At 48.0% G+C, this 25,383-nt stretch overlaps 13 protein-coding genes across 16 annotated transcripts; 6 read left to right on the top strand and 7 right to left on the bottom strand.

The window, feature by feature from the left end:
- Positions 1-252: 252 nt before the first annotated feature.
- Srp54k (signal recognition particle 54k) lies at positions 253-2,329 on the bottom strand. Its single transcript, XM_020959013.2, has 2 exons — positions 1,251-2,329; positions 253-1,201 (listed from the first exon to the last, which is right to left on the bottom strand). The coding sequence occupies exons 1-2, from the start codon at positions 2,166-2,168 to the stop codon at positions 593-595; spliced, it is 1,527 nt and encodes a 508-aa protein (XP_020814672.1). The 5' UTR covers positions 2,169-2,329; the 3' UTR covers positions 253-592.
- Gen (XPG-like endonuclease) lies at positions 2,239-5,003 on the top strand. Of its 3 annotated transcripts, XM_086833992.1 has the most exons (6): positions 2,239-2,379; positions 2,495-2,640; positions 2,706-3,009; positions 3,070-3,355; positions 3,410-3,577; positions 3,631-5,003. In XM_086833992.1, the coding sequence occupies exons 4-6, from the start codon at positions 3,195-3,197 to the stop codon at positions 4,949-4,951; spliced, it is 1,650 nt and encodes a 549-aa protein (XP_086690118.1). In that variant the 5' UTR covers positions 2,239-2,379; positions 2,495-2,640; positions 2,706-3,009; positions 3,070-3,194; the 3' UTR covers positions 4,952-5,003. The 3 variants fall into 3 exon arrangements, with proteins under 3 accessions (XP_086690118.1, XP_086690117.1, XP_020814739.2); XM_086833991.1 differs by lacking the exon at positions 2,239-2,379 and having other exon boundaries at positions 2,387-2,640; XM_020959080.2 differs by lacking the exon at positions 2,239-2,379 and having other exon boundaries at positions 2,388-2,640; positions 3,066-3,355.
- On the bottom strand, positions 4,941-8,709 carry AlaRS-m (alanine--tRNA ligase, mitochondrial). Its single transcript, XM_020959078.2, has 10 exons — positions 8,441-8,709; positions 8,206-8,379; positions 8,001-8,146; positions 7,733-7,936; positions 7,399-7,674; positions 6,351-7,348; positions 6,138-6,294; positions 5,792-6,077; positions 5,508-5,728; positions 4,941-5,450 (listed from the first exon to the last, which is right to left on the bottom strand). Exons 1-10 carry the CDS (start codon positions 8,606-8,608, stop codon positions 5,048-5,050), a joined length of 3,033 nt encoding a protein of 1,010 aa, XP_020814737.2. The 5' UTR covers positions 8,609-8,709; the 3' UTR covers positions 4,941-5,047.
- Fitm (acyl-coenzyme A diphosphatase Fitm) lies at positions 8,688-10,705 on the top strand. The gene is made up of 3 exons (XM_020959081.2): positions 8,688-8,919; positions 8,991-9,585; positions 9,642-10,705. Exons 2-3 carry the CDS (start codon positions 9,060-9,062, stop codon positions 10,373-10,375), a joined length of 1,260 nt encoding a protein of 419 aa, XP_020814740.2. The 5' UTR covers positions 8,688-8,919; positions 8,991-9,059; the 3' UTR covers positions 10,376-10,705.
- Positions 10,449-13,379, bottom strand: Gdap1 (ganglioside induced differentiation associated protein 1). Of its 2 annotated transcripts, XM_020959083.2 has the most exons (5): positions 12,855-13,379; positions 11,536-11,728; positions 11,296-11,475; positions 10,766-11,224; positions 10,449-10,676 (listed from the first exon to the last, which is right to left on the bottom strand). In XM_020959083.2, exons 1-5 carry the CDS (start codon positions 12,978-12,980, stop codon positions 10,663-10,665), a joined length of 972 nt encoding a protein of 323 aa, XP_020814742.1. In that variant the 5' UTR covers positions 12,981-13,379; the 3' UTR covers positions 10,449-10,662. The 2 variants fall into 2 exon arrangements, with proteins under 2 accessions (XP_020814742.1, XP_020814741.1); XM_020959082.2 differs by having other exon boundaries at positions 10,638-11,224.
- Dhrs4 (Dehydrogenase/reductase 4) lies at positions 10,603-14,947 on the top strand. Its single transcript, XM_020959018.2, has 4 exons — positions 10,603-11,197; positions 13,640-14,062; positions 14,125-14,527; positions 14,602-14,947. The coding sequence occupies exons 2-4, from the start codon at positions 13,818-13,820 to the stop codon at positions 14,905-14,907; spliced, it is 954 nt and encodes a 317-aa protein (XP_020814677.2). The 5' UTR covers positions 10,603-11,197; positions 13,640-13,817; the 3' UTR covers positions 14,908-14,947.
- Positions 14,905-15,640, bottom strand: CHMP2B (Charged multivesicular body protein 2b). Its single transcript, XM_020959020.2, has one exon. It carries the CDS (start codon positions 15,638-15,640, stop codon positions 15,002-15,004), a length of 639 nt encoding a protein of 212 aa, XP_020814679.2. The 3' UTR covers positions 14,905-15,001.
- LOC110189049 (pentatricopeptide repeat-containing protein 1, mitochondrial) lies at positions 14,905-18,897 on the bottom strand. Its single transcript, XM_020959016.2, has 2 exons — positions 16,964-18,897; positions 14,905-16,904 (listed from the first exon to the last, which is right to left on the bottom strand). The coding sequence occupies exons 1-2, from the start codon at positions 18,779-18,781 to the stop codon at positions 16,614-16,616; spliced, it is 2,109 nt and encodes a 702-aa protein (XP_020814675.2). The 5' UTR covers positions 18,782-18,897; the 3' UTR covers positions 14,905-16,613.
- Tcs5 (TP53 regulating kinase) lies at positions 15,900-16,612 on the top strand. The gene has a single exon (XM_020959019.2). The coding sequence runs from the start codon at positions 15,900-15,902 to the stop codon at positions 16,572-16,574; it is 675 nt and encodes a 224-aa protein (XP_020814678.2). The 3' UTR covers positions 16,575-16,612.
- Positions 18,077-19,546, top strand: LOC110189055 (protein Asterix). Its single transcript, XM_020959022.2, has 2 exons — positions 18,077-19,169; positions 19,235-19,546. Exons 1-2 carry the CDS (start codon positions 19,014-19,016, stop codon positions 19,403-19,405), a joined length of 327 nt encoding a protein of 108 aa, XP_020814681.1. The 5' UTR covers positions 18,077-19,013; the 3' UTR covers positions 19,406-19,546.
- Positions 19,456-20,771, bottom strand: Yod1 (Yod1 deubiquitinase). Its single transcript, XM_020959017.2, has one exon. It carries the CDS (start codon positions 20,769-20,771, stop codon positions 19,734-19,736), a length of 1,038 nt encoding a protein of 345 aa, XP_020814676.2. The 3' UTR covers positions 19,456-19,733.
- An 11-nt stretch (positions 20,772-20,782) lies between these two features.
- LOC110189085 (uncharacterized) lies at positions 20,783-23,108 on the top strand. The gene is made up of 2 exons (XM_020959057.2): positions 20,783-22,743; positions 22,816-23,108. Exons 1-2 carry the CDS (start codon positions 22,726-22,728, stop codon positions 22,984-22,986), a joined length of 189 nt encoding a protein of 62 aa, XP_020814716.1. The 5' UTR covers positions 20,783-22,725; the 3' UTR covers positions 22,987-23,108.
- Positions 23,109-23,998: 890 nt separating this feature from the next.
- LOC110189061 (uncharacterized) lies at positions 23,999-24,766 on the bottom strand. Its single transcript, XM_020959030.2, has 2 exons — positions 24,617-24,766; positions 23,999-24,403 (listed from the first exon to the last, which is right to left on the bottom strand). The coding sequence occupies exons 1-2, from the start codon at positions 24,632-24,634 to the stop codon at positions 24,230-24,232; spliced, it is 192 nt and encodes a 63-aa protein (XP_020814689.1). The 5' UTR covers positions 24,635-24,766; the 3' UTR covers positions 23,999-24,229.
- Between the last annotated feature and the right edge of the window lie 617 nt (positions 24,767-25,383).

Below are 25,383 nucleotides of genomic sequence, written 5' to 3' on the forward strand. Positions count from 1 at the left end.
GATGGATGGCGGAGTGAGCGAGAGAGGGAGATGAGGCGCTGTTGTCAATATCAGCTGGCGACCTGTGACTGGTAAAACGAACCAATTTATATCTTTATATTTAAAAAAAAGTATTATATTTATAAAAAAACTAATAATAGATTGGCAGGTGTTATAATATTCTTTAGTTGTATTAACCGATACACTGACAATATGTATCGAAAAGCACGACCACCTTGTTATCCCATTTAAAATTGCAAAAAGCAGATCTTATGCCAATTTCAATTAATATTTATTTATTGTTTATATCTAGTTCAACTGCCATTCCGGGATTTTTTATAGGCATATGCAACTTCCATTAGTTCGTGTACAGAAAACTGTTTAAGCTATAAAAACTGACACTGTGGCTGCTGGAGCCGTACAAAACCGAATTTGTTAACTGTTTGCACGTTTGCACATAGGCTATTTATATGCTATATTCGGTCCCACACATCCGATATCAATTTTTGTGGCCTTGGACAAAATGGAAACAATGGCTAACAAATTACGAACTACGCGGAAACAAAATCATATATAAAAATCGTTAAATTTACACGCCACACCGTCATCAGGCTCACTTGCCGCCAAAGCCGCCCATCAGGTTCCCCAGGCCGCCTAGTCCGCCCGCCGCACCTTGTTGCAGCTGTCGCATCATGTTCTGGAGTCCACCTACGCCGCCCATCTGCTGCAGCATCCGTGGATCGATCATCTTAGCCATCTGCTGGTTGAGCTTAGCCATCTGGTTGGGATTCACGTTCTTGGTCATGTCGCCCTGCTTGAACAGGCCCTTGACGCCGCCCATCTTCTTGACCACCGCTGCGAACTTGGTGTAGTGGGCAATCAGCTCCTTAACTTCGCGCTCCAGGACGCCAGCACCTTGGGCCACGCGAATGCTGCGGTTGGGCTGCTTGCTAAACAGTTTCGCTCCGTCTCTGTTGTCCAGTTCGTTGTCTGACATGCTGTCCATCATGGTCATCATGCGTTTGATCCTTGCCATCGACTCCTGTTCCCCGCCTTTGGTCATGAAATCTTGCGAGAAGCCGGGTATCATGTTCATGATCTGCGAAAAGGGGCCCATCTTCATAATGTTCTGGAACTGTTCGTACATGTCACGGATGGTAAAGTGTCCGTGCTTGATCTTCTCGAGGAGTTCCTCGTTGCCGTCCAGCTTTAGCTCATTGACCTGCGAACCAAGAAAGTTAAAAATGGGAAATTGTTCACCGTCAACTCACCTTATCCATCAGACCCTCTATGTCACCCATGCCTAGCAACTTGCTCACAAAGGGTTTCGTCTTGAAGGGCTCCAGGTCATCGATGTGCTCGCCAGTACCGATGAAGATTATTGGCGACTGAGTGGCTGCCACGGCCGACAAGGCACCTCCACCCTTGGCATGGCCGTCCAGCTTGGTGATGATGACGGAACCGATGTCTACCTTGTCCTTGAAGGCCTTTGCCTGGGCCTCACAAGCCTGTCCAATGGTGGCGTCCATCACGAATATAATGTTGTCGGGACTGACGGCATTCGACACCGCCAACATTTCCTCGAACAGCGACTCCTCTTGCTTGTGCCGCCCGGATGTGTCCACGATGATCATCTCGAAGCCCTCGCGCTTGAACATGTCGACGCCCTCCTGGGCAATGACCACTGGGTCGATTTCCGTGTAGCTGCCGTAGAAGGGGATGCGCGCCTTGGTGGCGTTTTGCTTGATCTGGTCGTAGGCGCCGGCACGGAAGGTATCCGCGCACACGAGGCACGACTTCCAGTTGCGCTTCTGGTAGTGATAGGCTAGCTTGGTGCACGTGGTTGTCTTTCCGGAGCCCTGCAGGCCCACGAACATAATCACGTTCGCCTTGCCCTTGATGGGCTGGTAGGGCTTCACCCCGGGATCCACCAGTTTGACGAGCTCCTTGAAGACGGCAGACTGGATCATGCGGCGCTTGTTCAGACCACCGGCCATCTCATCGAAGTCAATCACGGCGCGTACGTTCTCGCGCAGCTGCTTCACCAGCCGGATGTTCACGTCCGCCTCCAGGAGGGCGGCGCAAATCTCTTTCAGCATCGCATTAAGCGCCTCCTCGTTGATGACCGTCGCCTTGCTGAGCGAGTGCAGCGCGGTGGTTATCTTCCGCCCCAAATCCGCGAGAACCATCTTGCTGGTGGTGTGTGTGGGTGCTGTGGCGTATGAACTATTGGCAGCCTCTGAATTTTATCGGGCTCTGCGATTATTTCAAAAACAGGCAGAAAACTTATATTTTTTGGACTTTCTTTCGTTTGACACGTCGATGTGGAAGAGGAAGAATGCTGACCACTGGCCATTCGCAGGCGTGCTAGTCCTACTGTCAAAACAAAGGCAACTATCGGTATGCGTTTCGTTGTGAATGGCCGTGACGGGAAGAGGAAGCAGCTGTTTGAAATACTTTCGCAAATTTATCGCGCTTTTATTTTAATTTTTTGTTTATTTTTATGGGTGTCAAGGAACTGTGGACTGTCCTTACGCCCCACGCCGAACGCAAGCCCATCAATGAGCTGCGGGGCAAGAAGGTGGCCATCGACTTGGCCGGCTGGGTGTGCGAGTCCCTTAACGTTGTGGATTACTTTGTGCATCCGCGGCACCACTTAAAGTGAGTTTGATTCCACTTAAAATACTTATTATTATTTAGTTTCAAATAATTTGTAAACCTTACAGAAACCTGTTCTTTCGCACCTGCTATCTGATTTGGGAAAAGGTCACGCCCGTCTTCGTTTTAGAGGGAGTTGCTCCAAAGCTCAAGAGCCAGGTTATTGCCAAGCGGAATGAGCTCCAATTTCGAGGCGTTAAGCCCAAGGAAGCTACCGCAGGAAGCTCCCAAGCTCCGAAGGGTGACAAGGGCCGCACCAGGTTCAATCATGTCCTCAAACAGTGCGAAACACTGCTGCTTTCAATGGGAATCCAGTGCGTCCAAGGACCTGGCGAAGCGGAGGCTTACTGCGCCTTTCTCAACAAGCATGGGGTGAGTTGGATGAACATTTCTTTTAATATTACCTCTCTAAATCGATTTCCCTTAAGTTAGTTGACGGCGTCATTAGCCAGGACTCGGATTGCTTTGCTTATGGAGCCGTTCGGGTCTATCGCAACTTCTCGGTGTCCACCCAAGGAGCTCAGGCAGCAGCCGGAGGTGCTGTGGACATCTACGATATGAGGGAGATCACAGCCCGTATGGACTTTGGTCAGCATAAAATTATTGTAATGGCTTTGCTCTGCGGATGTGATTACTGCCCCGACGGCATTGGTGGCATTGGCAAGGATGGCGTCTTGAAGCTCTTCAACAAGTACAAAGAGACTGAGATTCTGGACAGGTACGTACGTCAAGTGTCTGCCTTAGCTGGTTCACAACATTATCCCCGTTTTAGGTTGCGAAACTGGCGGCAGGAGACCAACAAATACAATGCCCTCGAGATTCGTGTGGACGACAAGTCTGTGTGCAGCAACTGCGGGCACTTAGGGAAGACCCAGAGCCACACCAGGAGCGGCTGCAGTGTGTGTCGAACCCATCGAGGTTGCGATGAAAGCCTTTGGAAGTAAGCCATACCCTAAGACGGTATTCTTCTATTTAAACCATACATCTCCGCAGAGAACAGCGTTTGTCCATAAAGGCAGAACTTGCCTTGCGCCGGAAGGCCTTGTTAGCTCCCGAATTTCCCAACGAAGAGATCATTGCTGAGTTCCTCAGCGAGCCGGCCACCATCCCAAACATCAACCTCAACTGGCGGCAACCAAATCTCGTCAAGTTCATCAAGCAAATTGGGCATCTTCTGCAATGGCCGGAAATCTACTGCTTCCAAAAGTTCTTCCCCATTCTAACGCGTTGGCAGGTGCAGCAATCGACGCGGGAGAAGGCTCTTATTGAGCCGCTAGAAATCATTAAAAAGCGCACCGTCAAGGGCGTGGCCAGCCTGGAGCTGCAATGGCACGATCCTAGCGGGAGTTTTAAGGGTCTTATACCCGACGAACAGCTATCCGAGTTTGAGCTGGAGCATCCGAAAGGAATCGAGGAGCTGTTCTACACCATCGAACCGTTGGATATGATGGAGCAGGCCTATCCGGACTTGGTGGCTGCCTTCCTCAAGTCCAAGGAGAAGCCTGCCAAGAAAACAACGAGAAAGAAAAAAACTGCTCCACAAGAAGATGATAAGGAGAATGAGACGGAACAAGGACCGAAGCCGAAACCAAAGCGAGTTGTCCGAAAGAAAAAATCTACAACCGAACCAGGTCAACCCTTGTTGCAGCAATTCCTGAGTCGTGGCAAGGAAGGTGGCAATACTCCCTTCAAGAGTTCAGCTTTACAGGAGCGCCAGCAATGCTCCACTCCCATCACCAAGTGCTTGCCCTCCGATCTGGAAAGTGACTGCGATGCGGCCGAATTTGACCTGTCCGACATTGTCAATGGCATCATAACCAATCCCAAGACGAGGCCAGAGTTGTTGACGCAGCACCAAGGACACCAGTTGCACTACGAACCGATGGCGGCAGATTTGAGTTTGCGGCTGGCCCAGATGAGCCTTGGCGACGACGAGGAGTCGCAAAATAAGAGAGAACTTTCTCAAATGGAGCAACCGCCTCCGCATAGCAAACGGTTATCTCTGGATGACAGCTTTGATCGATTGGTAAACGGAAATGCTAGAAAGGCCTCACACCTCATCGAGCCAGCTAGGACGCCAGTGGAGCGATTCAAGCTAAAGCATCGCCTCAGCGCAAGGATTCCAAGTCCAGTGAAGCCTTTGGCTAGTGTGAGCTTCTTTTTCAATCAAAGCTCTGACAATACAGATGCCTTCGAGGAGCTGATGAACTCCAGTCTGTTGATTCAGAAGAACGAACACGAAGAAGAGGAGGAAGTGGAACAGCAGCAGGAGGATGAGGATGAATATGATGAGCTCGTGGTGATCAGTGATTAAACAGTTTCCGCGTTATATTCACAATAGAAAACATTAAAGGGCCAAGCTCTAAGCTCTCACATTTTTTGGAGGGCGATGATCACAACTAGAAATAACCTATAGATAAAGTTTGGCGAAAGCGTTCGCCTGGGCCAGTGCCTGGTCCAGCTGCTCCTCGAACAGATTGCTGACTCTCCGGGCCTTCATGTTGCACACGGTCCGAGGATCCTGACCCTTGGGCGCAGAGACTTGACCACCGAACGTGTTCGCGAAAGACTGCAGCCAGGTGGATGCATTGAATTGGTCACCGATGCAGCTGGCTGGTACGCAGCAGCGTGCCTTGACCACACTGTCACACATGCTGACCACCAGGATAGGCCGATCCGGACAGAGTTTGGTGGCCCGCTGCAGCGGAATTTCTTCTACGAGGGCCGAGCTGGTGATGTAGTGCAAAATGAAAGGGTGACTTTCGACAGGCTTCTCCTGCAGCAGGTTGCGCATTTCCACTTCGACGAATTCCCTATTATAGAGTTCACTTGATGTAAAACTATGAAACTTGGCAAGATTTGGCACTTACTTTAAAGTTGTGCGCGAAGAGTCCTTGATTCTCTTGAGCATCTCATTGAGACGCTCCAGTGTGTCCATCTTGAAGGCGTATGGCAGCTTGATGTCGGTGTGCAGCATATTGTGACGGATGGTCTGCAGTTCCGCCTCTGTGGCGTTGGTAAGCTTGTCGGTCTGAAACTGCTTCTCAAGCAAATCCACTCGATGTCGCAGCAGGGCAGCGGTTTTGAGAACCTAGGGAAAATAAATAATAGGATTTAGATCCAGAAACTACTTTCTTTTGGGGCGTTAACACACATTCTCCGCCGCCTGGCCAGCCACAGCGGTGAAGGCGAAGCGCGCCCGATTAGTTTGCTTGAGATTGACGATGCAGAAGCAGGAGAGTTCCATTGTGTTGGTGGCGTGAGTGCCGCAGCACAGCTCCTTGGAGCTGAGTTGCAGTTCAGGGCTTTCTACGTTGACTAGACGCAAGCCCTGCTCCGGATACACCTCGCCGGGCACCATAGTAATGTCATTTTGTTGCAGCACTTGGGCGGCACTCAATAGTTCCACCCGAACAGGCGTCGCGGAGCAAATTATGCGGCTGCAGTTGAGGTTATTGTGGTTATCATTAAAGAAAGGAATGAACGGGCTATTAACTCACTTGATCAGATCCTCGATGAGCTGGACATCGCTCTTTTGGATGCGCTTGCCCAGGAGTCCGACCTCGAGCTTGCACTGATCGCTGGTCACCGAACTAGACACCTGGTAGGTGACCTTGTTGAAGAGAGAGCGGATGGCAGCGTTCAGCAGATGAGTAGCTACGAAATTGTTAGATTAATTTAATTTTCAAAAGAAAATCTCTGCTGTGACTCACCTGTGTGATGGCATGTGTTGAGTTGCCTCTGCTCAGCGTCCACCTGTAGCTCCACTTCGTCTCCGATGGCCAGCTCGAAGGTATCGCTTGAGGGGGAGGAAGGTAACCTGCACATGTGAACTACGCAGTCGTTGAGATGCTTCACGCAGATCACATTGAGCAGGTGAGGCTGCTCTGGTCGCAGCTTATTTTGTACAATGATCTTTCCTTCGTCGGATTGCTGTCCCCCAGACTCGTAGTAGAAGTTACTGGAGGCAGTGACAATGGAAATAATGTCGGTGGAGGGCTCTTGGAGACGACTGGCTTGGGTGCGTGACACCTCCGCATCGTTGAGAAGCATTCCCACTACGCGACTCCTCAGCGGCGGTATCCTGTAGGAATCACTTTCCTTGTCGAAGGTGTAGACATACTTGTGACTGTTATCGGTGGCTGTCAGACGCTTCGTTAGCTTCGCCTGGGCCTCTGCAATTCGTTGATCGCTGGCTAGATCGCAGAGTGCTTCTCCGTTTTCTCGCTGGCCGCCTTTGGCCTTGATCTTGGCCAGAGAAACCTCCGCTCTGTAGCGCTCCAGATCACAGTTCATGTTCTCTAGCTCGGCCAGCTTGAGAAAGCTCTCTTCCGTGAGACCATAGGTGTCACTCAGCTTGTAGAGAAAGTCACCCGGTATGGTGTTATTTGGAAATCGGCTGCGCTGAACCTGGAACTCCCGGTAGGCAGGCACAAAGCCTGGACATTCCATAAGATCAATATCGTCTAGGTTGGGAAACTCTGTGAGTACCTCGGCAAACGCTTTGGAAGAACTTTCGCGCAGGTTGTTGTACACCTCCTGCTCGTGGTTGATAAGATCGACGACTGCCTGCTGGCGGGAAGACATCGCTGGATAGGCCTCGCCCAGCGTCTCCACGACTATAGGAACTAGTTGGGTCAACAGCTTCTCATGACCGAAGACATGATCGGAGATATTTAGAGCCTTTCTCAGCACACGACGCAGCTTTTGGCTAAAATGGGACAGGTATTAGCTGGGAAAAGGTGCGAATACTAAACATACTTCTGATCGGGAAGCATTCCATCGGCCAGACACGCGGTAACCATGCGTGCGTGGTCCGCCAGAATTCTGTAGCTGGTATCTACCGATGCTCCGGCCGAGAAACTTCCGCCGTAAGCCGGTGCCTTTGCCACCTGCTGTATGCTGTCGAAGATTGGCGTGAACAAGTCTGTATCATAGTTGGAAGTCTTGTTCTGCAGTAAAGCGGTCAAACGTTCGAAGCCCATGCCAGTGTCCACGTGATGAGCGGGTAGCTCTGTGATTGATCCGTCCGCCAGGCTGGAAAATGAAATTAATATGATTTTGTCATGGAATTAATGATGACATCCCTCCTTACCGATTGTACTGTATGAAGACGAGATTCCATAGCTCAGTGAGATCGGAGCGGCCTGCATTTACCAGCTTTGCGCGCTGTTCCACACTGCCAAGATCCGGACGATGATCGATGTGGATTTCTGTGCAGGGACCACACGGCCCGGTGGTGCCCATCTCCCAGAAGTTGTCTGTGCAGCCAAAGGGAAGGATACGCGAGGCGGGAAAGCTGCAAGGACATAAACTTCAAATGTAACAAACGTAACGCTCCTTTGATTATATAACAATTGTACCCCAAACTCCTCCAGATCTCGAAGCACTCCAAGTCAGCAGGGATGCCTAGCACCTTGTCACCGGCAAAGTAGGTTACATACAAGCGGGCTGGGTCGATGTTGTAGGGACCGCGGAGTAGCTCCAGTGCCATGGCACATGCCTCCCGCTGTAAAACACCAGAAGAAAGTTATTTAAAGCTAACAGAAACTCGAGTTGTGCTCCCACCTTAAAGTAGTCCCCGAAGGACCAGTTGCCCAGCATCTCGAAGAAGGTGTGATGGTAGCCATCTGTGCCCACCACGGACAGATCGTTGTGCTTGCCGCCCACCCGGACGCATTTCTGTGAGTTGACCACCCGCTTGTGGGGAGCCGCTGCCGTGCCGAGGAACACGGACTTGAACTGGAACAGAGAGTAGTTGGATAAGAGGAGAACAATAGCCTCAGATTGTCTGTTACCTCACCTGATTCATGCCCGCGTTGACAAACGCCACCGTGGGATCGCAGAAGGGCACCACCGGGCTGGAGCGAACGAATTTGTGGCCATGGTTGACGGTGAAATGGTCGAGGAACGTCTTTCGGATCTCCCGCGCCGTCAGCACGCGCTGCAGCTGCTTGGCCGAGTTGTACATGCCGCTGCGCCTAATTGACGTCGTCCAACCGGCAATTAAAGCTATGTAAGCTAAAAACTAAATTTGAACAGCTGATCGAGGGGCCATTCACTGCGCAGCAGGTGTAGTGCAAGTGCCATTCTCTGGGTAGCGCTTTCAGCCCGTGCAGCAGCTGTTCTATTTTTTACTGGGCGCAACACGTAAATTTTGGCCATAATAAAAAGTACAAAATCACCGTCGGGAACAAAGAAGGGGTTCATCGAATCCCCGGAAAAATCAGCCGTGAGTGTCGGCCAAAGGAATGGTAGCAGTGTCAGACAGGTGCAGCTCAGGTAAAGTGTGGAAACCCTTCGACGAACTTTGACACGTACAATTCTTCCGCTTTCACTTTCGGCCGCCGCAGCATAACCAAAAACGGCATCGCAACAACGCAGTTTCCATCTGGCCTTCTTTATTTTTGGCACAAAGCGAGATGGCCACCAAGCGGCGACCCCTACGGCCCAATCTTGGCTCCAATCCCAGCTCCCCATCCGGCTCAAACATGAACTTCAGACCCGGGGGCCCTGATATCACACGGGCCGAAGCGCGCGGCACGAGACCAACCGCGGCGCCCACCAGCATACGAGAGATCCTGGTCATGGGCGTGATCCATCTGTGCAAGAAGACCATATTCTTCAACACGGACCTCAAGGTGGCCCTGTATCTAGGCAGTCTCTTTGTGATCTCCGTGATCGGGGACTTTGTGCCTTTCCCAAAGACCTACTTTGCGCGATCAGACAACCTCTTCAACATGTACTTCGTGAAGGTGGGCTGGGGTTGGACTCTGCTCTTCGCTGTGCCCTTCCTGGTGCTGTCTGCATATACGATTACCTGCGGTGATCATAAGAAGATGCTGCGCCACCATTTTCCGCGCATCGTCATTGCCACCTTCTTCTGGTTCTTCTGGACAAAGCTCTTTAACATTGTTGAGACCTCCTACGGTCGCTGCACCACTAAGGGTAAGTCGAGTACATCTAGTATAGAAACAATTTATTAATCAGCCCTAATGTTGCAGGTTACCAGAGCAAGTCCAGCTGCCTGAAGGCCGGTCATTTGTGGCAGGGCTTCGATATATCCGGTCACGCCTTCATCCTTATCCACTCGAGCCTGGTGCTCATTGAGGAAGCACGCCCCATCATCCGCTGGGAGACGATTAAGGAGCATATCCGAAACGAGTTGCACAACCGCAGCTCCTCCGAATCTTCGGGCACGAATCCGCTGCGTACCCTGAACGACGAGCAAATGCGCAGCCTGCAGTTCCTGTACAAGCGCCTGACGCCGATCATCCGGACCCTGTTCATCGGTATGGCGGCACTGCAGCTGCTGTGGGACATCATGCTAGTGGGCACAATGCTGTACTACCACCGCATGATCGAGAAGGTGATTAGCGGCATTATTGCGATCCTCACCTGGTACTTCACCTACCGCTTCTGGTATCCGACTCCCGGCTTGCTGCCGGAGGCGCCTGGCAATGGCAGCTTCAGCTACCAGCGCGAGATGCCCACGTTCCCCTTCAAGCGACCCTCGCATTTATCTACGGCATCCGGAGCCACCAGTGCCGGGGCCAGCCCCAGAACGAACCTCAACGGCAAGGCGGCGTCAACGACGAGTTTGCCGAGGGACCAGCAGATACCGACTTTTATGGGCATGCCGCTGTTCACGAACGCGAAGGCGGCCAGCGCAGCCGCCAATCAGCTGCAAGCCGAGCAGCAGAAGCGGGAAAGGGACCAGCAGCAGCTGGACAGCTGAGCAGAGTCCTTGGAACAGCTCGGCAGACACAGCCATCAAGCATAGCAGGAATTGACAAGTATAAGGTGACGGATTGGAATTTTTACCAAATTTTTTGTATATTCAGCGACGATGAAATGATGAAACAATGATATTACTAAGCAGCTCGAGGCTGGCACTGGTTCGCGTTCTGCTCCTCATCCTCCTCCTTCTCCTTACCATCATACCCCAGGATCTGATCTCAGGATCCGGGACCCAGCATCCTTCATCGGCAGCGCGTAGCTTTAAGCGTTCTTATGTTCGTGTGTTTATATGTGCCCAACTTTAACAGTAAAAGGATTTGTTAACAAAGTCTAGTGTCCCGATCCTCCTCCGCTCACTTGTGGGCGAAGGCTGCGAACATGGCCATACCGAGGAAGCCGGCGCCCGCTCCCAGCTTGTAGTTGCCCGGCGTCCGCATCCACATCTCGCGCAAAATGGCAAAGTTGCTTGGCTGCAGGCGGTGGTAGGACTCGCGCTGCCGGAAGCGCAGGAAGTAGGCCTCAACCTGGGGCAGCTTGCCGAAGGCCCAGTAGTGATTCTCGAAGCCCAATTGGTACAGCCGGTGCAGGAGCAGTCCCAGCGAGATATCTGCCAGGGTAAGCTCGTCTCCGGTCAGCCACTCGCTGCGGGGAGCTTTTGCTGACAGTTCCTGCTCTACGTAAAGTAGGAAGTGGCGCACAGCATCCAGAACGCGTTGGAAATCCTCGCGGGACGAGACCAGATCCCGACGGCGCACTTGGATGTCCAGCTTGTTCTTCAGAGCAGCCTTGTTAGATGCCAGCTCTTCTACGGAACGGCGCAGTAAGTCCAGAACCTTTTCGTTGTTCTCTAAAAGATTAAAGGCAACATATTAAAGTTTATCCGTGACTATGGTTAGAGGACTAAAAGAGGTAACCTACTCAGGCAGGACTGGCGCACAGGTCCTATGAAGGGCGCTTTGGGCACCAGTTTAAGGTCATCGTGGATGAAGGAACCCAGACTGAGCGCTCCTACTGGTAGACGACCCACCGCCTGCTCATAGAGCAACATCTGGTCGTAGTCCTTGGAGTTTTGTGCAGGCTTCAGCGCCGGGTGCTTAGCTAAAAATCTCAGATTGTTAAACAGCTTGTTGTAAGCACAGATTTATAGATGCTAGTTACCTCCGCGGAACTTGCTTTCCACGTAGTTGATGATGTGCGTAGAATTGGGAACGATAAAGGCTCCATCCTGAAGTACTGGCACATCGCCTTTGGGATTAAGGTTCAGGAACCAACTGGAATACTGCTCTCCATTGCACAAATCCACAACGTATGGGAAAAAGTCGATCTTCTTCTCATATAGGACAAGAAGAACCTGTATTTGGAAATGGGAAATATGGATTTTATGATTTAAAAAAAAAGTTTCAGTGGGTAGGGTTGTAGGGTATTATAATTTTAGTCAGAAGCTTCTAAAGCTGTAAAGAAGTAATTTCTGACCCTATACATCATATATACTCTTGATCAGCATCAACAGAAGAGTTGTTCTAGCCATGTCCGGTAAAAACATAAATTTATAAAAAATAGCAGGAATATATAAAAGGGGTTACATCGTTAAAATTTTCAAAAATGGACAAAAAAAAATTTAATTTTAAATTGAGTATGCAGATTTAAGAATATAATAAAAACTAACATGGAAAAGCTTTCCGAATTAAAAATAACGCTGGGTAATCTGGGTAAATATTGATTCAAAGAATTCGAATAGTTCCTTTCTTGTCTTAATTTCCTATTTATGTCTTCGTCGATTAATACATATATGTACATATATGCGAAATTTATATATTTGGCTTTAGTCCAGGAATTTGAAATTAATTGAAAAATATTTAAAAATTTCACGAAATGCAGGCAGGCACTATCAATGCATTCGACTCATTTAGTTAAGAGTCTTAGAATGGTTACATTTCTGTTAATTTAGGTAATATCTTTAGAATCCTTTTCTCTCTATTCTCTTATATAATTATTTGTTTTTATTTAATTCTACCTAAATGTTTTTTGATCAAATAATATACTAAATTCTGCGCTTTGTTTACTTTTTCGCTTATCTTCTGTGCTCTCCCGCTCAATTCAACTCATTAGCACCTGCAGCAGCAGCCGAGTAAACAGTGTGTAAATCTATCCTATGCTGTCATAAGCCCAAAGTCTAGACTTTTAGAGTGTAGTCCGAAATCTAGAGAGCTCCGCTACACTTCCTCCCAACTACATGCTACTCCGAGACCAAGTCATGCTCCATTGCATCCGCTAGGGAGCGCGGGTGGAAACCTTCCAAGCGGGGCATCCCACTCCAGTCATTACATCAAATACAAAAAAAACAAAACCATGACGAGTCCGAATTACGATGATGATTAATTTAGTAATTTCGCGGCATTGGTTGATTGAGATTCGGATATGGAAAATAATTTGCTCGAAGATCACATGATTAGAGAGAGCTAGCGGCTGCTACTAACTTTTTGTGAGTAGAAGTTGTACGGATGGAAGAAGAGCACCAGCTTGTTGTCCGGCAGGACAGGAGCCTTGAAGTCCTGCAGCGATGGGGGCACAGCCTCAATCTCTTTGGCCTGGTCGCTACTCATCTCTTGGGTTATATTTTATCGGGTTTATTTTTATGTAACTTATGTTTAGTTAGTCGAGAGTTTAGTTAGCACTATCATAAGGGCTTTTTCCGTATCACATGCCTTGCCGACGCGAGGGCTGCGAAAAGTTAAATGAAAAACCGAAACGAAAAGCGGTTAGCGCGTGCCGGACGGAAACGGAGAGCCGGAGAATCGGGGAATTGGAGAACCTGAGACGAACCGTGTTGGAGAAGTGACACCAGACTGCTTCCGCCGACGACTGCGACTGGAGTGGAGCCAGAGTCGACGCTGTATAATGGCTCCTCTGTCCGCTTGTCAATTTGCACTTTTTGGCGAATCTATATATGCACATACATATGTATATGTTTTGGGCACGAAGTTCTCCATTATGTAGAGAACCCCGCTCTGTTTGCGATTTGTTTGTCATACTTATTTATCTTTGTTTATGTTATTACGAAATTGGAGCGTTTATCTGACTGTTTGGAGATTTTCATTTCAAAGTGCTTTCGATGAGTTGTTGTTGCGGTTAAATGGTAACAGCAATAAGTAATATAATTGAGTATATTTATTTGTATTTCTATTTATACATTTATAAATAACTCTTAGTTAGTTTTTTTTATTAACTTCAAAGTAATCAATCGCTAGAGTTCCACTTTTAGCATTTTTAAAACTGGCGCCAACTTAAAGCTTTCTGCGAATGGCAAACCGCGGACAGGAAGAAGAAGCTATTCCAGTTGTAAACAAATTGGAGATCTCTAAGCCGCAGTCAAATCCAATTGGGAAAATCAATTGTTAGGCAACGAATCCTTCAAAAAAAGATTTTAATCGCTTTGGAAAATGCTACATCTGGGCAAGCAACTGGTGGTCAGGGCGCCCAAGATCCAATTCAGAGCAGCCGCTGTGACTGGAAGTGGTCAAAGTTCGGGCCGGAATCTTGATCAAAACAACAACATTCACAGCCAGAAACTTGTTGGCCCTAATCAGTGCCATAAGCGCTTGTCCAGCACCAGTCAAAGTTCGCACGTTGGTCCGATGAAGCGCTTAGCAGGGAAAGTTGCCGTGGTCACTGCCTCCACAGATGGGTATGACATTGCCCCAATGTCCAATCATGTTTTCCTTAGTAACCAACAGAATCCTGTTCCAGGATTGGCTTTGCCATCGCCAAGCGGTTGGCCGAGGACGGAGCCGCCGTGGTCATCAGCAGCCGAAAACAGAAAAATGTGGACAACGCACTGGCGGAGCTGCGGAAGCTAAACCTAAATGTCCATGGACTCAAGTGTCACGTGAGCGAGCCCCAGGATCGCAAGCAGCTCTTCGAAGAGACCATCAGCAAGTTTGGAAAGCTCAACATCCTTGTTAGCAACGCTGCCACCAATCCCGCCGTAGGTGGAGTGCTCGAGTGCGATGAGAAGGTCTGGGACAAGATCTTCGATGTGAACGTGAAGAGCTCCTACCTGCTGGCCAAGGAGGCGTTGCCCCTGCTGCGCCAGGAGAAAGGTTCCAGTATCGTCTTTGTCTCCTCCATCGCAGGCTACGATGCCTTTGAGGTTAGTCTCTTCTCGCAATGCTTATCGAAGGGTCAAATGTCCGGAAGCTTATCGCAATCCTCTTATCGTTGCAGCTACTGGGAGCATACTCGGTGAGCAAAACAGCCCTGATCGGCCTGACCAAGGCGGCCGCCAAGGATCTGGCGCCCGAGGGCATTCGGGTCAACTGCCTGGCTCCCGGTGTGATCAAAACAAAGTTCTCCAAAGCGCTGTACGAAAATGAGTCGGCAAATGAGGCGGCGCTGAGCAAGATTCCCATGGGCCGCCTCGGTACTAGTGAGGAGATGGCTGGAGTGGTCTCATTTCTGGTCTCTGAGGATGCGGGCTACATCACGGGTGAAGCCATCGTGGCCGGCGGTGGAATGACTGCGCGTCTCTAAGCGATGTACATAAATATATTTCCTTACGGGCTATGGATAACAGCAGTGTTCACAGTGATCAAAAAATACAATGACAATTCAGTGGGACTAACGACTAGGAGGAGCGCAGCTTGGCCAGCTGGTCGGCGATGTCCTTTTCGGTACGCTTGCCGCTCGTCTCGAAGTCTGCGGTGCCTGTGGCCGGGATGCTGGACATTTTGCCGGAAATCTCAATGCCAATCTCATCCAGCACCTTGTTAACCACGGCGTTGGACTCCTCCTCATCTCCCGACTCGTTAAGCATGTCGTCCAGAGTGTCGTTGATCATCTCATCGGTCATCTCCATCTTCATGTTCGCCGCCTGGAACTGTCGCACTGTCTCACCGATTGCCTCCGGCCGCATCACCTTATTCATGTCAGCCATCGTCTTGGCCGTGCTGCCCATGGCCTCGCTCAGTGCGATGTTGGCGCCCATGTTCTTATTTTGGTAGCCGATGGACTGGATCTTTCCGGAGGCTGCGTATGTGCGAGACTTCTGCTTCCGGATCTCCACCAGCTGCTTGGCCAGGATGCGACAGGCGTCGTTGTTTCCGGCGGCGGCATTGCGTCGGATTTCAGCCTCCAGCTTGCGTTCCTCATCCTCTAGCTTCCTCCGTTCGCGTTCAATGTCGCGGGTGGCCTTGCGCAGCGAGCGATCATTCTCGCGCTGCTGCTCCTTTACGGTGGGCTTCTTGCCGAACAAATTGTTGAACATTTTGGAATTTAGTGCTAGCTTAGAGCCTTAATTTCTGACTCTCGGAGCTGCTGAGCTGTGGTGGTTTTTCCTGTTGATGATTCACACGGAGATTGGCGCAATCGGAGCAAACATCAAAACAGCAAACAGCTGTCAGCTGTGTGCATGCGTTTCGCAGTGAATACCATAGTCCCCATAAACTAAGCACCTTTTCGGGGCTGCCAATCTTTCTTCAAAAAAGAACGCCGGCGGACGACTCGTTTAAAGTAAAATCTAAAGAATGTCTATGGAAATCCTCAAACAAGGCGCCGAGGGGCGCCTATATCTGGGTGATTTTAAGGGCGAGTCCTGCCTGATTAAGGAGCGGTTTGTAAAGAAGTATCGTCATCCCGAACTGGACACGCAGATCACGCGGCAGCGAATGAAGGCCGAAGCCAAGGCGGCCAGCCGTTGTCTGGCTGCCGGCATCCTGGCCCCAAAGATCCTTCACTCTGACCTCAACACCCACAAGCTATACATGGAATACTTTGACAAGGCGACAACAGCAAAGCTATTTATACAACGGACAGTGGGGGCTAACTCGGAGGAGGAAGCGAAACTGGCGCTGCTGGAGCTTTGCTCGCGAATTGGTTCTATCGTCGGCAAGATGCACTCAAATCACATCATACACGGCGACCTGACCACCTCGAACCTACTCATCAACCCGAAGGCCTGCGACTACGACGTTATCCTTATTGATTTCGGACTGAGCCACTACAACCAGGCCACTGAGGACAAGGGCGTCGATCTGTACGTTCTGGAGCGCGCGCTGCTTAGCACCCACAGCGAGCAGCCCTATCTATTTGAACACATCTTGGCCGCGTATCGCAAGGAGTGCGGCAAAGACGAGGAGGCAGTGCTGTCCAAATTTGAGGAGGTAAGAGCCCGGGGACGCAAGCGCACAATGATTGGCTAACAAATAATAAACTTTAATGGGCCTGTTGCACTGTTAAACCTATTCTATCCTCTTGAAGGTCTCTCTGGGTGGATCATCCTGCAGTTCGTCTATCTTGATTTTCTTGATGTACTTCCGCAGCTTTGTCTTGCGTTTGATCAGCTCATGTTTGAGTGGTTCTTTTCCCTCAACGGGTTCTTCCTTGTACCTTGCATATGGGCGCTCCTTCATCTTGGTAATAGCATCCTCCAACTTGAGACCGGTGAGGCCGAGTTCCTCATAATACAGGCGGTACTTATCACAGAATTTCGAGTGTCCCTTTTTAAAGGCGGCAGTCTTAGTCGTGGGATGCTGTATAAGATTACCATTAGTACAGGACGTGTCGATATATATTCTCGCTAATGCCTTACCCTGGCGTCAATGGCCCTGGCACATCCCCTGTGAAAGTTGTGCAGATGACGCAAAAATGGCTCATTGGGTTTAAGTCCCTCCTCCAGACTCAACTGCATGATCTCGTTGATGTAGCCAAAGGCTTTATTGGCGCAGCCCTGCCGCAGCATGGCGCCCAAGATGGGCATATTCATCTTGATGCCTGCCACCTGCATTTGCTGCAGCAGCTCTCTGGCTTCCTCCTGCGTGCGGCAGCCCAGAGCGAGGACTCCGTAGGTGACAATATCTGGATGCAGACCCGCTGTCCGAATCATGGCTAGCACCTCGCGAGCACTCTCGTAATCGAAGCGCATGGATCTCTTTTTGATCAGTATATTGAAGAAGTCGATGTCCGCCTTTAGCCCGATCTTGCGGACGAAAGTGAGCAGCTGCTTCTCTGCGGTGTTGGTAGGAGGGATAACCTCCAGCATGGTGGTGAATGTCTCAATATCTGGCGTGACTTTATGCTCTTTCATGAGGTCCAGAAAGCCTGTCAGACCGCCGAGGAGTAGAAACCGCTCATGTGGGCGAGACACCTCCTCAAAGGCCACCAAACTGCCCAGATGAGGTCGCGGCAGGAGGAGATTTGGCATTTCCAGATCGCTTGATGTCGTGACCATCTCTATTTGGGCAGGAAGCGATGAGGAACTTGAAGATATAGTGGGCAGATTATCTTTATTGCCACTGTCCAAGCGAAGAGCCGGCTGCTGTCTAGTTGCTGAAGGAGCAATCTGATCGAGGACCTCCCGCATCGCTTCCAAGTCTCCAAAGCTGCAGTCCCTCACACATCTGAGCATTGTAGTAAAGCTGTAGTAGTCCGGTCTGATCCCACTCTGCAGCATTTTGTGCCAGGTGAGGAGAGCGTGCCTGAAACCGTGCTCCGCGTGGCTGGCGCAGGCCTGCAACAGGAAGTTGAACGTCTCGGCATTCATCTCAAGCTTCCGCTCATTCATTTCGTCCGCGAGAAGATAGGCAGTGTCGATATCCCCGCATCTACCGTAGGCCTTGATCATAGCATTGTAGTTCTTTACGTTAGGCTCATATCCCTTTTCCAGCATGTTCTCCCTGACGATCTGAGCCTTGGCCAGGCCATCGCTGAGGGAGGGAGCATTGGCGCAGGCGTTGAAAAGAGAGGTGTAGGTGCCGCCAGTCACTTGAAGGCCCCGCTGCCGCATCTTCGTATACAGAGCAAAGGCCTTGCGGGTGTACCCGGCCTTGGCGCAACCGCTGATCAGTAGGTTGTATATGTACTTGTCCGGCTTGGCACGATCCTCGCGCAACATCCGCTGCTCCAGCACGGCGATGGCATCATTTAGCCGGTTTGCTTTCAGGTGATCCTTAATCTGGCGAGCGTATTCCACGGCCTGCAGCTTCTTTGACTGCCTCGTGGGTCTGCTTATATAAGCCTCCTCCTCCACATCTCCAGGATCTTCGACTTGACTCTCGTTAACCTTGGCATCGCCGAAAGTGTCCGGATCACCAAAGTTCAGAACTTTCTCGTTGGCCTTCTCCTTTGGCTGTTTTTCTTTTCTCCGTTTGTTGTGCTGTTTTGGTGCATCCAATGGAAGTTCCTCCTCTTCTTGAAACGGATTGTGACTTCTGTTTGCTTGCCGTTTGGTCTGCAAACCGGCTTCTTGGTCCGTAATCCGCACATGCAGCATGCGATTTGGTCCGCAAGTCCAAGCAGAAGACACCAAGACGTTGCTAAAGTTATATTCCTTAAGTCCATTTCTGGTGGCGTTTAATTGCATGCCACGCATATGCGTGGCCAAGGAGCGGCTAATCAACCGCAGTGCCATTTAATCTGCTGCAACTTTATGTGATTTTTATGTAATTAAAAAAAAACCAATTCAAACGTGCAAGCCGCGATGTAAATACGAAACCATCTGCTGGACGAGGTTGCCACCTTTTTCATGGTGTCATTCACACAAATAAAGACATATATTCACAACGAAACGCACACAAAGTCATTCCTCGTAGTCAATCTGACCTGGTTTTAGCTTAAATTAGTGAAAATTAAATAAATTAAACATGAGCATCACCGTGGACCCCCGCCGCAAGGAGAAGATCAACCGCTACAAGGCGCCCAAGAATCAGGGGCAGAGTGGCGGCGCCAACGAGGACATGATGCCGGATTACATGAACATTCTGGGCATGATTTTCTCAATGTGCGGCCTGATGATGAAGGTATGGAATCCACCTGCTTTATGACTTATGTATGCATATCTAATCTCCAACTGTTTCTTCCTTAGCTCAAGTGGTGTGCCTGGTTTGCGCTTTACTGTTCCTGCATTAGTTTCGCCAGCTCCCGAGCCAGCGACGACGCCAAGCAAGTGCTCTCCTCCTTCATGCTGAGCGTTAGCGCTGTGGTGATGTCCTATCTGCAGAATCCGGCTGCGATGACCCCGCCCTGGGCTTCCTAGCATTCTCAGGACTCTCAGCTTTCCACGTGGCAGTGAAAATTCATTTCCACTCTAGTGTAGATGAATGTGCATGCTTTATTACGATCCGAAAAGGGGATAAGGATAAAGAGACTATGAATTCAGGCGACTGGCGCAAAATAATCAATGAGTTTTGGAGGCGTGAATGTGGAGGTAGTAAAATTTAGCTACTGCGGGCTCGGGATCTCCGCGCACTGCAACTGGGCAACGGTGAGTCAGTGTATCAGTGCGACTGTGGCTAGGTGGTGAGCAGGTAGTAGGCAAACAGCATGAAAGCCACAATGTAGACGGTGCCGACGATCAGGACGTATTAAATCTCCCCGAACCTGCTGTGGCCCGTGGCCTGGGCGTGCTCCTGGGCCTGTGCCTGCCCCACCAGCCTGACGTCGCACTGCATGCAGCGCACCGTAAACTTGTCCACGTTAGTATACTGGCGCGACGACTTGGCCTCGTTAGCCAGCTGCTCGGCTTGTTGGTATACGCCCATCTCTTCTACGGGAAAGATGGTGGCGGGTGCGGCGCTTTGGGCCGTTTCCATGTACAGCGGGTCGTAGTGGATGCCGTCGAACAGCAGGAAGACACGCAGTCCAAAGTTCTTGTCCTCGCCGAAGCGGTTAATGATCGCATTCTGGATGTCTACGACGTCGATCTCGATGCCGTAATAGTTGGACAGAATGGCCACCTCAATGGCGCCGCCCCACGAGTCAGCCTTCTGGATCCACGAGCAGTACTCTGCATTGGACTTGCCCAGCACGGCATCGTTGTACTCCTGCGGATTGGCGGCCACCTCTTGGGCTATGATGTGACGCATCATTTCACTGCCCTCGTTGTCCACCTTGCCGTTGAGCACGAATCGAATGCTGGTGAACAGGCATGAGTTATCCGCCGGCACCACCTTCTTCAATAAGATGCCGTTGAAGTCGCCGTTCGGCCCGCTTTCCGTGGGTGCTATTGGGAGCTGCATTTGCGAGGCATTGCCGCCTGCGGCTACTGCCTCCAGTTCTTGCTGTTGAGCATCCTCTTCGGCCTGAAGACGGCGCGCCAGCGCCTCGTCGTCCTCCAGGGTGGCAAAGGCAGATGGTGCGGCTGCTGGAGCGGCCTTCTCTTCCACAATCAAGGTTTCTCCACTGTTGATACCGACGGTCTTGAGGTCGCGCTGCTCCTGCTGCTGCGAGAGGTCCAGGGGCTTGGGCGGATAGCCTACCAGGACGTGGAGCTGAGGTGGCTGGATTGCGGTGGCAGTGGCTATTTTCCGCTTCAGCTCCCCGAGCGTCGTATTCTCGTTAAGGTCTTTGACAATGAATTGACCTTTTTTCGATTTGAGTTTTAAACTGAACGATCCAGTCATTGTTCCGTCAGGGGCGCTCCTGGTTGACGTGTATATCTTTTTGGGCGGGTGTGTGTGTTTGTGTATATGGGTTGGCTTCGAATTTGGACTCGTTATTGCTTTTCTTTTATTGCTAAGTTATATTGTCTAATTTGGTTATAAGCAACTAGAGATGACAAAACATGTAGAAATATCAATATATCGTTATATTTTGAATACAACAAAATATTTTTATAACGATATTTTTGTTGAAAAAGTGGCAACGCTGGCTTATCGTTAATATTTACGAAGTATTTTTAATATCTTTGCAGGAATTAATGCTTTCTTCCACCCAGTCTAATTGATTCCACAGCTGGAAAATAAGAATGACGCGAAGAGGGAAGGAAAGTGGTGATTTTCCTTTATCAGTCTGGCAGCGCTCAGCAAAAATTTTACACTGCTATAAGAGCAAGCCCATAGAAATATTTTGAATGGTGGAGGACTTGAGTAACTAACTTTTAAAAATTTAATTAGAAGTTTGCATCGCAAAAAAAGCTTAATTTTCACACTATATACATTAAATAAAAAATAAAACAAGGAAGGAAACGTACTTCGGGAAGTCAATGTTTATGTAACCTTGCAGTTTGCAAGTAAAATTAAGGACAAAATCGGAAATAAATTATGCCTAAGCTTAAAAAATCGCATTTTTTAAACATATATTTTGTAATATTTTTACATGCGATTAAAAAAAAAATAAAGTTTAAAAAACTTGCAGCAAAGGCAAAAAAAATTAATTTTAATTCAGAAAGCTGTCCTATGTTAGTTTAAATTCGGTTAATAAATCTGCATTCTCAATTTAAAATTTAAAGAGATTAAAATATTTTTCAATTTTAAAATTTTGACGATGTAACCCTTTTTAAAAATTTCATAAATTGATAAAAATTGAAGTTTTTAAAATGTTAAGTTCAGATTTGTTAACCTAATAAAAACTAACAAAGACACAGTTTCCGAATTGAAATTAATGCATTTTTGGCTTACTTATGGTCACTCGTAACTGCAAGAGTATATATACTTCGGCTTACCGAAGTTAGCTTCCTTACTTTTTAATTTTAATATTACAAAAAGGCTATTAAATAATTTCATTATCCTATTGCTAACGTAAACACGAAAGGCTTAAAAGGTTCTGCTTCCCTAAGTCAGCTAATTTTCTAGTTGTAAAGAATCATTATTTTTAAATCCATTCGTTCAATACATTGAACATATTAAAAATAACAAATAAAAAATCAATTACTTGCTAAAATACAAACAACCCAAACCTCTTGCTCAAATTTCCTAATAAAATAAATATATTATTCCCAAAATCCCCAATAAAATACTCCCCCACTTAAATAGTTATTTTCGACACCCATGCACAGGTGTGAATTCAATTGTTATTAGCTGATCTCGGCGTTAAGGCCAATGTCAAGCCGCTAATTAATATTTAGCAGAGAATCCGCTCGCACATAATGGCCTACTCAAATAGAACTCAGAACCGAGGAAACGCCGATTAGCAAAAAGAGGCGAAGGAACCGGGAAAACCGCATGTCAACAAATTGACCAAACATTATGCTCAAAGTACCGGACAAATGAAACCACAAAAAGGTAGCAGAAGCGCCAAAAAAATGGACGCAGGCGCAACACTTTGTCTGGCTTTTGCTATCGCTATTGCTCCACATGCGTGGCGGGCTAAAATCACATTTAATAGCCCCAAACAGATTGATTGCCCGCTCCTCGCACCGCTCTGAATCACCGAAACTTGTGCCGGCGTTTTTCTTTTCTTGTTGTTTTTGTTTTAATTTCTGTGAAAGACGAGCGGTCTGCCGGCCGAGCATCGCAGGCCAGTGGACTGGCATATAAATAGACGGGTCGGCGGGGTCTGGTGTTCAGTGCTAGCAAGTCTGTCAACGCGCAGTGCGAGATCATCGATCAAATCGAAGCCAACCGAAGCCCAGTCAACATGAAATTCTTGCTTCTGGTGCGTCTCTACAAGCCAAAGGACTACTTAGCGACCTTAACTCATTCGTGATCCCTTTTTGTTCCCTTACAGAGTGTGTTCCTCTGCCTGGCTGTGTGCTTCATGGTCACCAGTGCTGCTCCCCGAGAGGAGGCCGTTCCCGAGGGCCTTGAAGGTCCTGGCAGCGAGTCCGTCAACCCGTCCGACGATCAGTCTTTCCTGCTCAAGCTCAAGTTGCTGAAGAAGCTCCTGTTCTTGGGCTAAATGCACACCCACATCGCCCATTAATGGATTTTTAGTTTAACTATGTGTTTAGGTCTTTAAGAAGAAGAGGAAGAAGAACAAAAAAAATCAAATAAAAATAAATATGTATTTGGTAACAGAAATTTACTTTTTCAAGTTCGTTTCCTGAGTCTTTTGTTTGGCAGCGCGAGAAGAAGAAACCGTAACTAAAACTAACATATTAAATAGGTAGTTAAGTAATGAGATTAATATGGCTTGACATAGATAAAGAATATTGTCTTTACATTAAAAATGTTTAGATCTAATTTTAATGAAAGTATAATTAAAATATAGATTCCCTGAGCAGTAAACTAAAATAGTTTGCTTCCTAAGTCTTTTGTTTTTGACAAACTAGACATTATTGGAAGAGTTTAAACTCTTTTATATAGTTACCAGGGGTAAAATATCTCCTGAACTCTAAGGCTTACAATACCCATCAATTAGTATTTCCTAAGGAAACTCTAAAGATTGTAAACCACTTAGGCTTGCCTGACTTGCATATCTTGATAATGGTTAAACCATCATTGTTTAAACAAAACCTTTGATGTATAACCAACAAAGAGTTGATAGGAATTTTATTCTAAAGAAATCCAAAACTAATTTCAGCATTTTTATTATATGTCACTTTACATGGTATTTTAAATCAATAAAGTTTTATATTCGGTTTATACACCTTATCGAGAATCAGTTAAATCAATCAATGGATGGAATCATTGATGAAAAGCGTAGCTATTCATTTAGATATCCCCTTTATGGCACACAATTAGCACATGGCAGACTTTTCATTTATATAGGATAGCGTATTGGCCAATACTCACCAGTAAGGAGGACTCCACTCGCTTTTCACACTCTCTCCGTGGACACGACGATCACAAACAAGTTTCCCGTCGAGATCTAAATAAACAAAAACTCGACCCGCTGTCATTAGCTCCTTTTTGGATATAGAGGGAGATCCCCCGGACCGATGACATAAGAAAGTCGTCTCGCACGAGCCTTTTTGTTGTATGAAAATTACATTTATTTTACGATTACGTGGTCTTCACTCGTCTGTATGGATGTATGAACGTGCTGTGTGTGATTATGGTATTTTCTAGGTTTTTTCTTTTTGTCAAAACTGCTGAATTATTGAATGATGTGGAAGAGGCAAGTTCCCAATTGGTTGGACTAGAATCTGAGCTGAGCTTAGCGGGCAGATGGGCGCCGGCGAAGGGTGGAGCTGTGCCTCCTAACCCAGGAGCTTCTTTAGCTTGAGCAGCTTCTTCAGCTTAAAGATCGCCTGCGGATCCTGGGGACGCTGGACCTCATCGAAGGCTGGCTGGTAGATATTATCCCCAATCAGGGACTCATCCACGGGCACTGCAGATACCAGGACGATGGCCAACAGGCACACGAACAGGGTCTGTAAAAATAAAGTAAGAAAAATGTTATTAAAATTTGCAAGTCCTAATTAATTCCGTAGTTTTTAATGAAAGATATTTTTGCTTGAGATTTCTATCATTGTGTATCCACAGTTGAAAACTATATTTTCCCTACTTCAAAATAAGAATCTCCTATAATTTTTCAGTTAATCCTGTTCAAGCGAAGTAATCCTTGATGATATTTAAAGACTCACCAGAGCTAGGTATTTCATGATTACTTCTTGTGGTAGATGTCACACTGATTAATCCAAAAATCGACTGCACATCGCTCCACCTGTGATCGGGGCTTTTTATAGCCGGACTTAAGGTGGTCATCGATGATAATGCCATATGTAAACTGCAATCTGCAATGGAGAAGCAGACAAATGAGCGATACATAAACAAAAGACCGGCGCATATATAAATAAAACGGTGAACAGAAGGAAATATCAACTCAAAAACTGAAAACTGAAAACCGAAACTGGCCAAAAGCGGAGTCGAGGGGCAGCTGGAGGGTGTGTCTCTGGCCGTGCAAATCAGGTAGACCGAAAACTAAAACACCGAAACCAAGTCGCCCTGTTTACTTTGCTTTTGGTGGCATCTTCTGTTTGCCCGGGTTAAGCCACTGAAGAAGTTGATCACTGATTAAATAATAATCGCACTCGGTAAATGAAAACAAGGCTCGAGTGAAGGTCACCGCAAATGCGGTCACCAGAGCGATGTTTGTCCACAATTAGGAGGAAGATAGTCGTCATAGGAGGAAGTTTACTTACTAATTCCCAATAACTACAGTTCAAGAACGTCCTCAAACGCACCACTAAACATTCACACTGATCGATCACTATGGTCGGGCCAATTAAATAAATTATCACTCAAGAATGAGGGTGTATATATCGAGATCCATAAATATTTGGCACTTTTAATAGCCGTCAAGCCTAAAGAGTCGACCACTGTGTCAATAAAATTGAAGCTAAATGATGGA

Source organism: Drosophila serrata, unplaced genomic scaffold (assembly GCF_035046125.1).
Source record: "Drosophila serrata isolate PLE 108 unplaced genomic scaffold, ASM3504612v1 contig_272, whole genome shotgun sequence".
NCBI lineage: Eukaryota > Metazoa > Arthropoda > Insecta > Diptera > Drosophilidae > Drosophila > Drosophila serrata.

Coding starts and splice junctions, on each gene's coding strand:
- Gdap1 (XM_020959082.2), bottom strand. CDS start 12,980: ATGAGTAGCGACCAGGCCAAAGAGATTGAGGCTGTGCCCCCATCGCTG. Junction 11,476..11,535: donor GGAAAGCAAGTTCCGCGGAG/GTAACTAGCATC, acceptor TGAGATTTTTAG/CTAAGCACCCGGCGCTGAAG. Junction 11,225..11,295: donor TGTGCGCCAGTCCTGCCTGA/GTAGGTTACCTC, acceptor TTAATCTTTTAG/AGAACAACGAAAAGGTTCTG.
- Tcs5 (XM_020959019.2), top strand. CDS start 15,900: ATGTCTATGGAAATCCTCAAACAAGGCGCCGAGGGGCGCCTATATCTG.
- CHMP2B (XM_020959020.2), bottom strand. CDS start 15,640: ATGTTCAACAATTTGTTCGGCAAGAAGCCCACCGTAAAGGAGCAGCAG.
- Yod1 (XM_020959017.2), bottom strand. CDS start 20,771: ATGACTGGATCGTTCAGTTTAAAACTCAAATCGAAAAAAGGTCAATTC.
- Fitm (XM_020959081.2), top strand. CDS start 9,060: ATGGCCACCAAGCGGCGACCCCTACGGCCCAATCTTGGCTCCAATCCC. Junction 9,586..9,641: donor CGGTCGCTGCACCACTAAGG/GTAAGTCGAGTA, acceptor CTAATGTTGCAG/GTTACCAGAGCAAGTCCAGC.
- Dhrs4 (XM_020959018.2), top strand. CDS start 13,818: ATGCTACATCTGGGCAAGCAACTGGTGGTCAGGGCGCCCAAGATCCAA. Junction 14,063..14,124: donor GTCACTGCCTCCACAGATGG/GTATGACATTGC, acceptor ATCCTGTTCCAG/GATTGGCTTTGCCATCGCCA. Junction 14,528..14,601: donor CAGGCTACGATGCCTTTGAG/GTTAGTCTCTTC, acceptor TTATCGTTGCAG/CTACTGGGAGCATACTCGGT.
- LOC110189049 (XM_020959016.2), bottom strand. CDS start 18,781: ATGGCACTGCGGTTGATTAGCCGCTCCTTGGCCACGCATATGCGTGGC. Junction 16,905..16,963: donor CCAGGGCCATTGACGCCAGG/GTAAGGCATTAG, acceptor AATCTTATACAG/CATCCCACGACTAAGACTGC.
- LOC110189055 (XM_020959022.2), top strand. CDS start 19,014: ATGAGCATCACCGTGGACCCCCGCCGCAAGGAGAAGATCAACCGCTAC. Junction 19,170..19,234: donor TGTGCGGCCTGATGATGAAG/GTATGGAATCCA, acceptor TTTCTTCCTTAG/CTCAAGTGGTGTGCCTGGTT.
- Srp54k (XM_020959013.2), bottom strand. CDS start 2,168: ATGGTTCTCGCGGATTTGGGGCGGAAGATAACCACCGCGCTGCACTCG. Junction 1,202..1,250: donor TAGAGGGTCTGATGGATAAG/GTGAGTTGACGG, acceptor CTTGGTTCGCAG/GTCAATGAGCTAAAGCTGGA.
- AlaRS-m (XM_020959078.2), bottom strand. CDS start 8,608: ATGTACAACTCGGCCAAGCAGCTGCAGCGCGTGCTGACGGCGCGGGAG. Junction 8,147..8,205: donor CCTTCGGGGACTACTTTAAG/GTGGGAGCACAA, acceptor GGTGTTTTACAG/CGGGAGGCATGTGCCATGGC. Junction 5,729..5,791: donor CTGGCCAGGCGGCGGAGAAT/GTGTGTTAACGC, acceptor TATTTTCCCTAG/GTTCTCAAAACCGCTGCCCT.
- Gen (XM_020959080.2), top strand. CDS start 2,483: ATGGGTGTCAAGGAACTGTGGACTGTCCTTACGCCCCACGCCGAACGC. Junction 3,010..3,065: donor CCTTTCTCAACAAGCATGGG/GTGAGTTGGATG, acceptor ATTTCCCTTAAG/TTAGTTGACGGCGTCATTAG. Junction 3,578..3,630: donor TGCGATGAAAGCCTTTGGAA/GTAAGCCATACC, acceptor ACATCTCCGCAG/AGAACAGCGTTTGTCCATAA.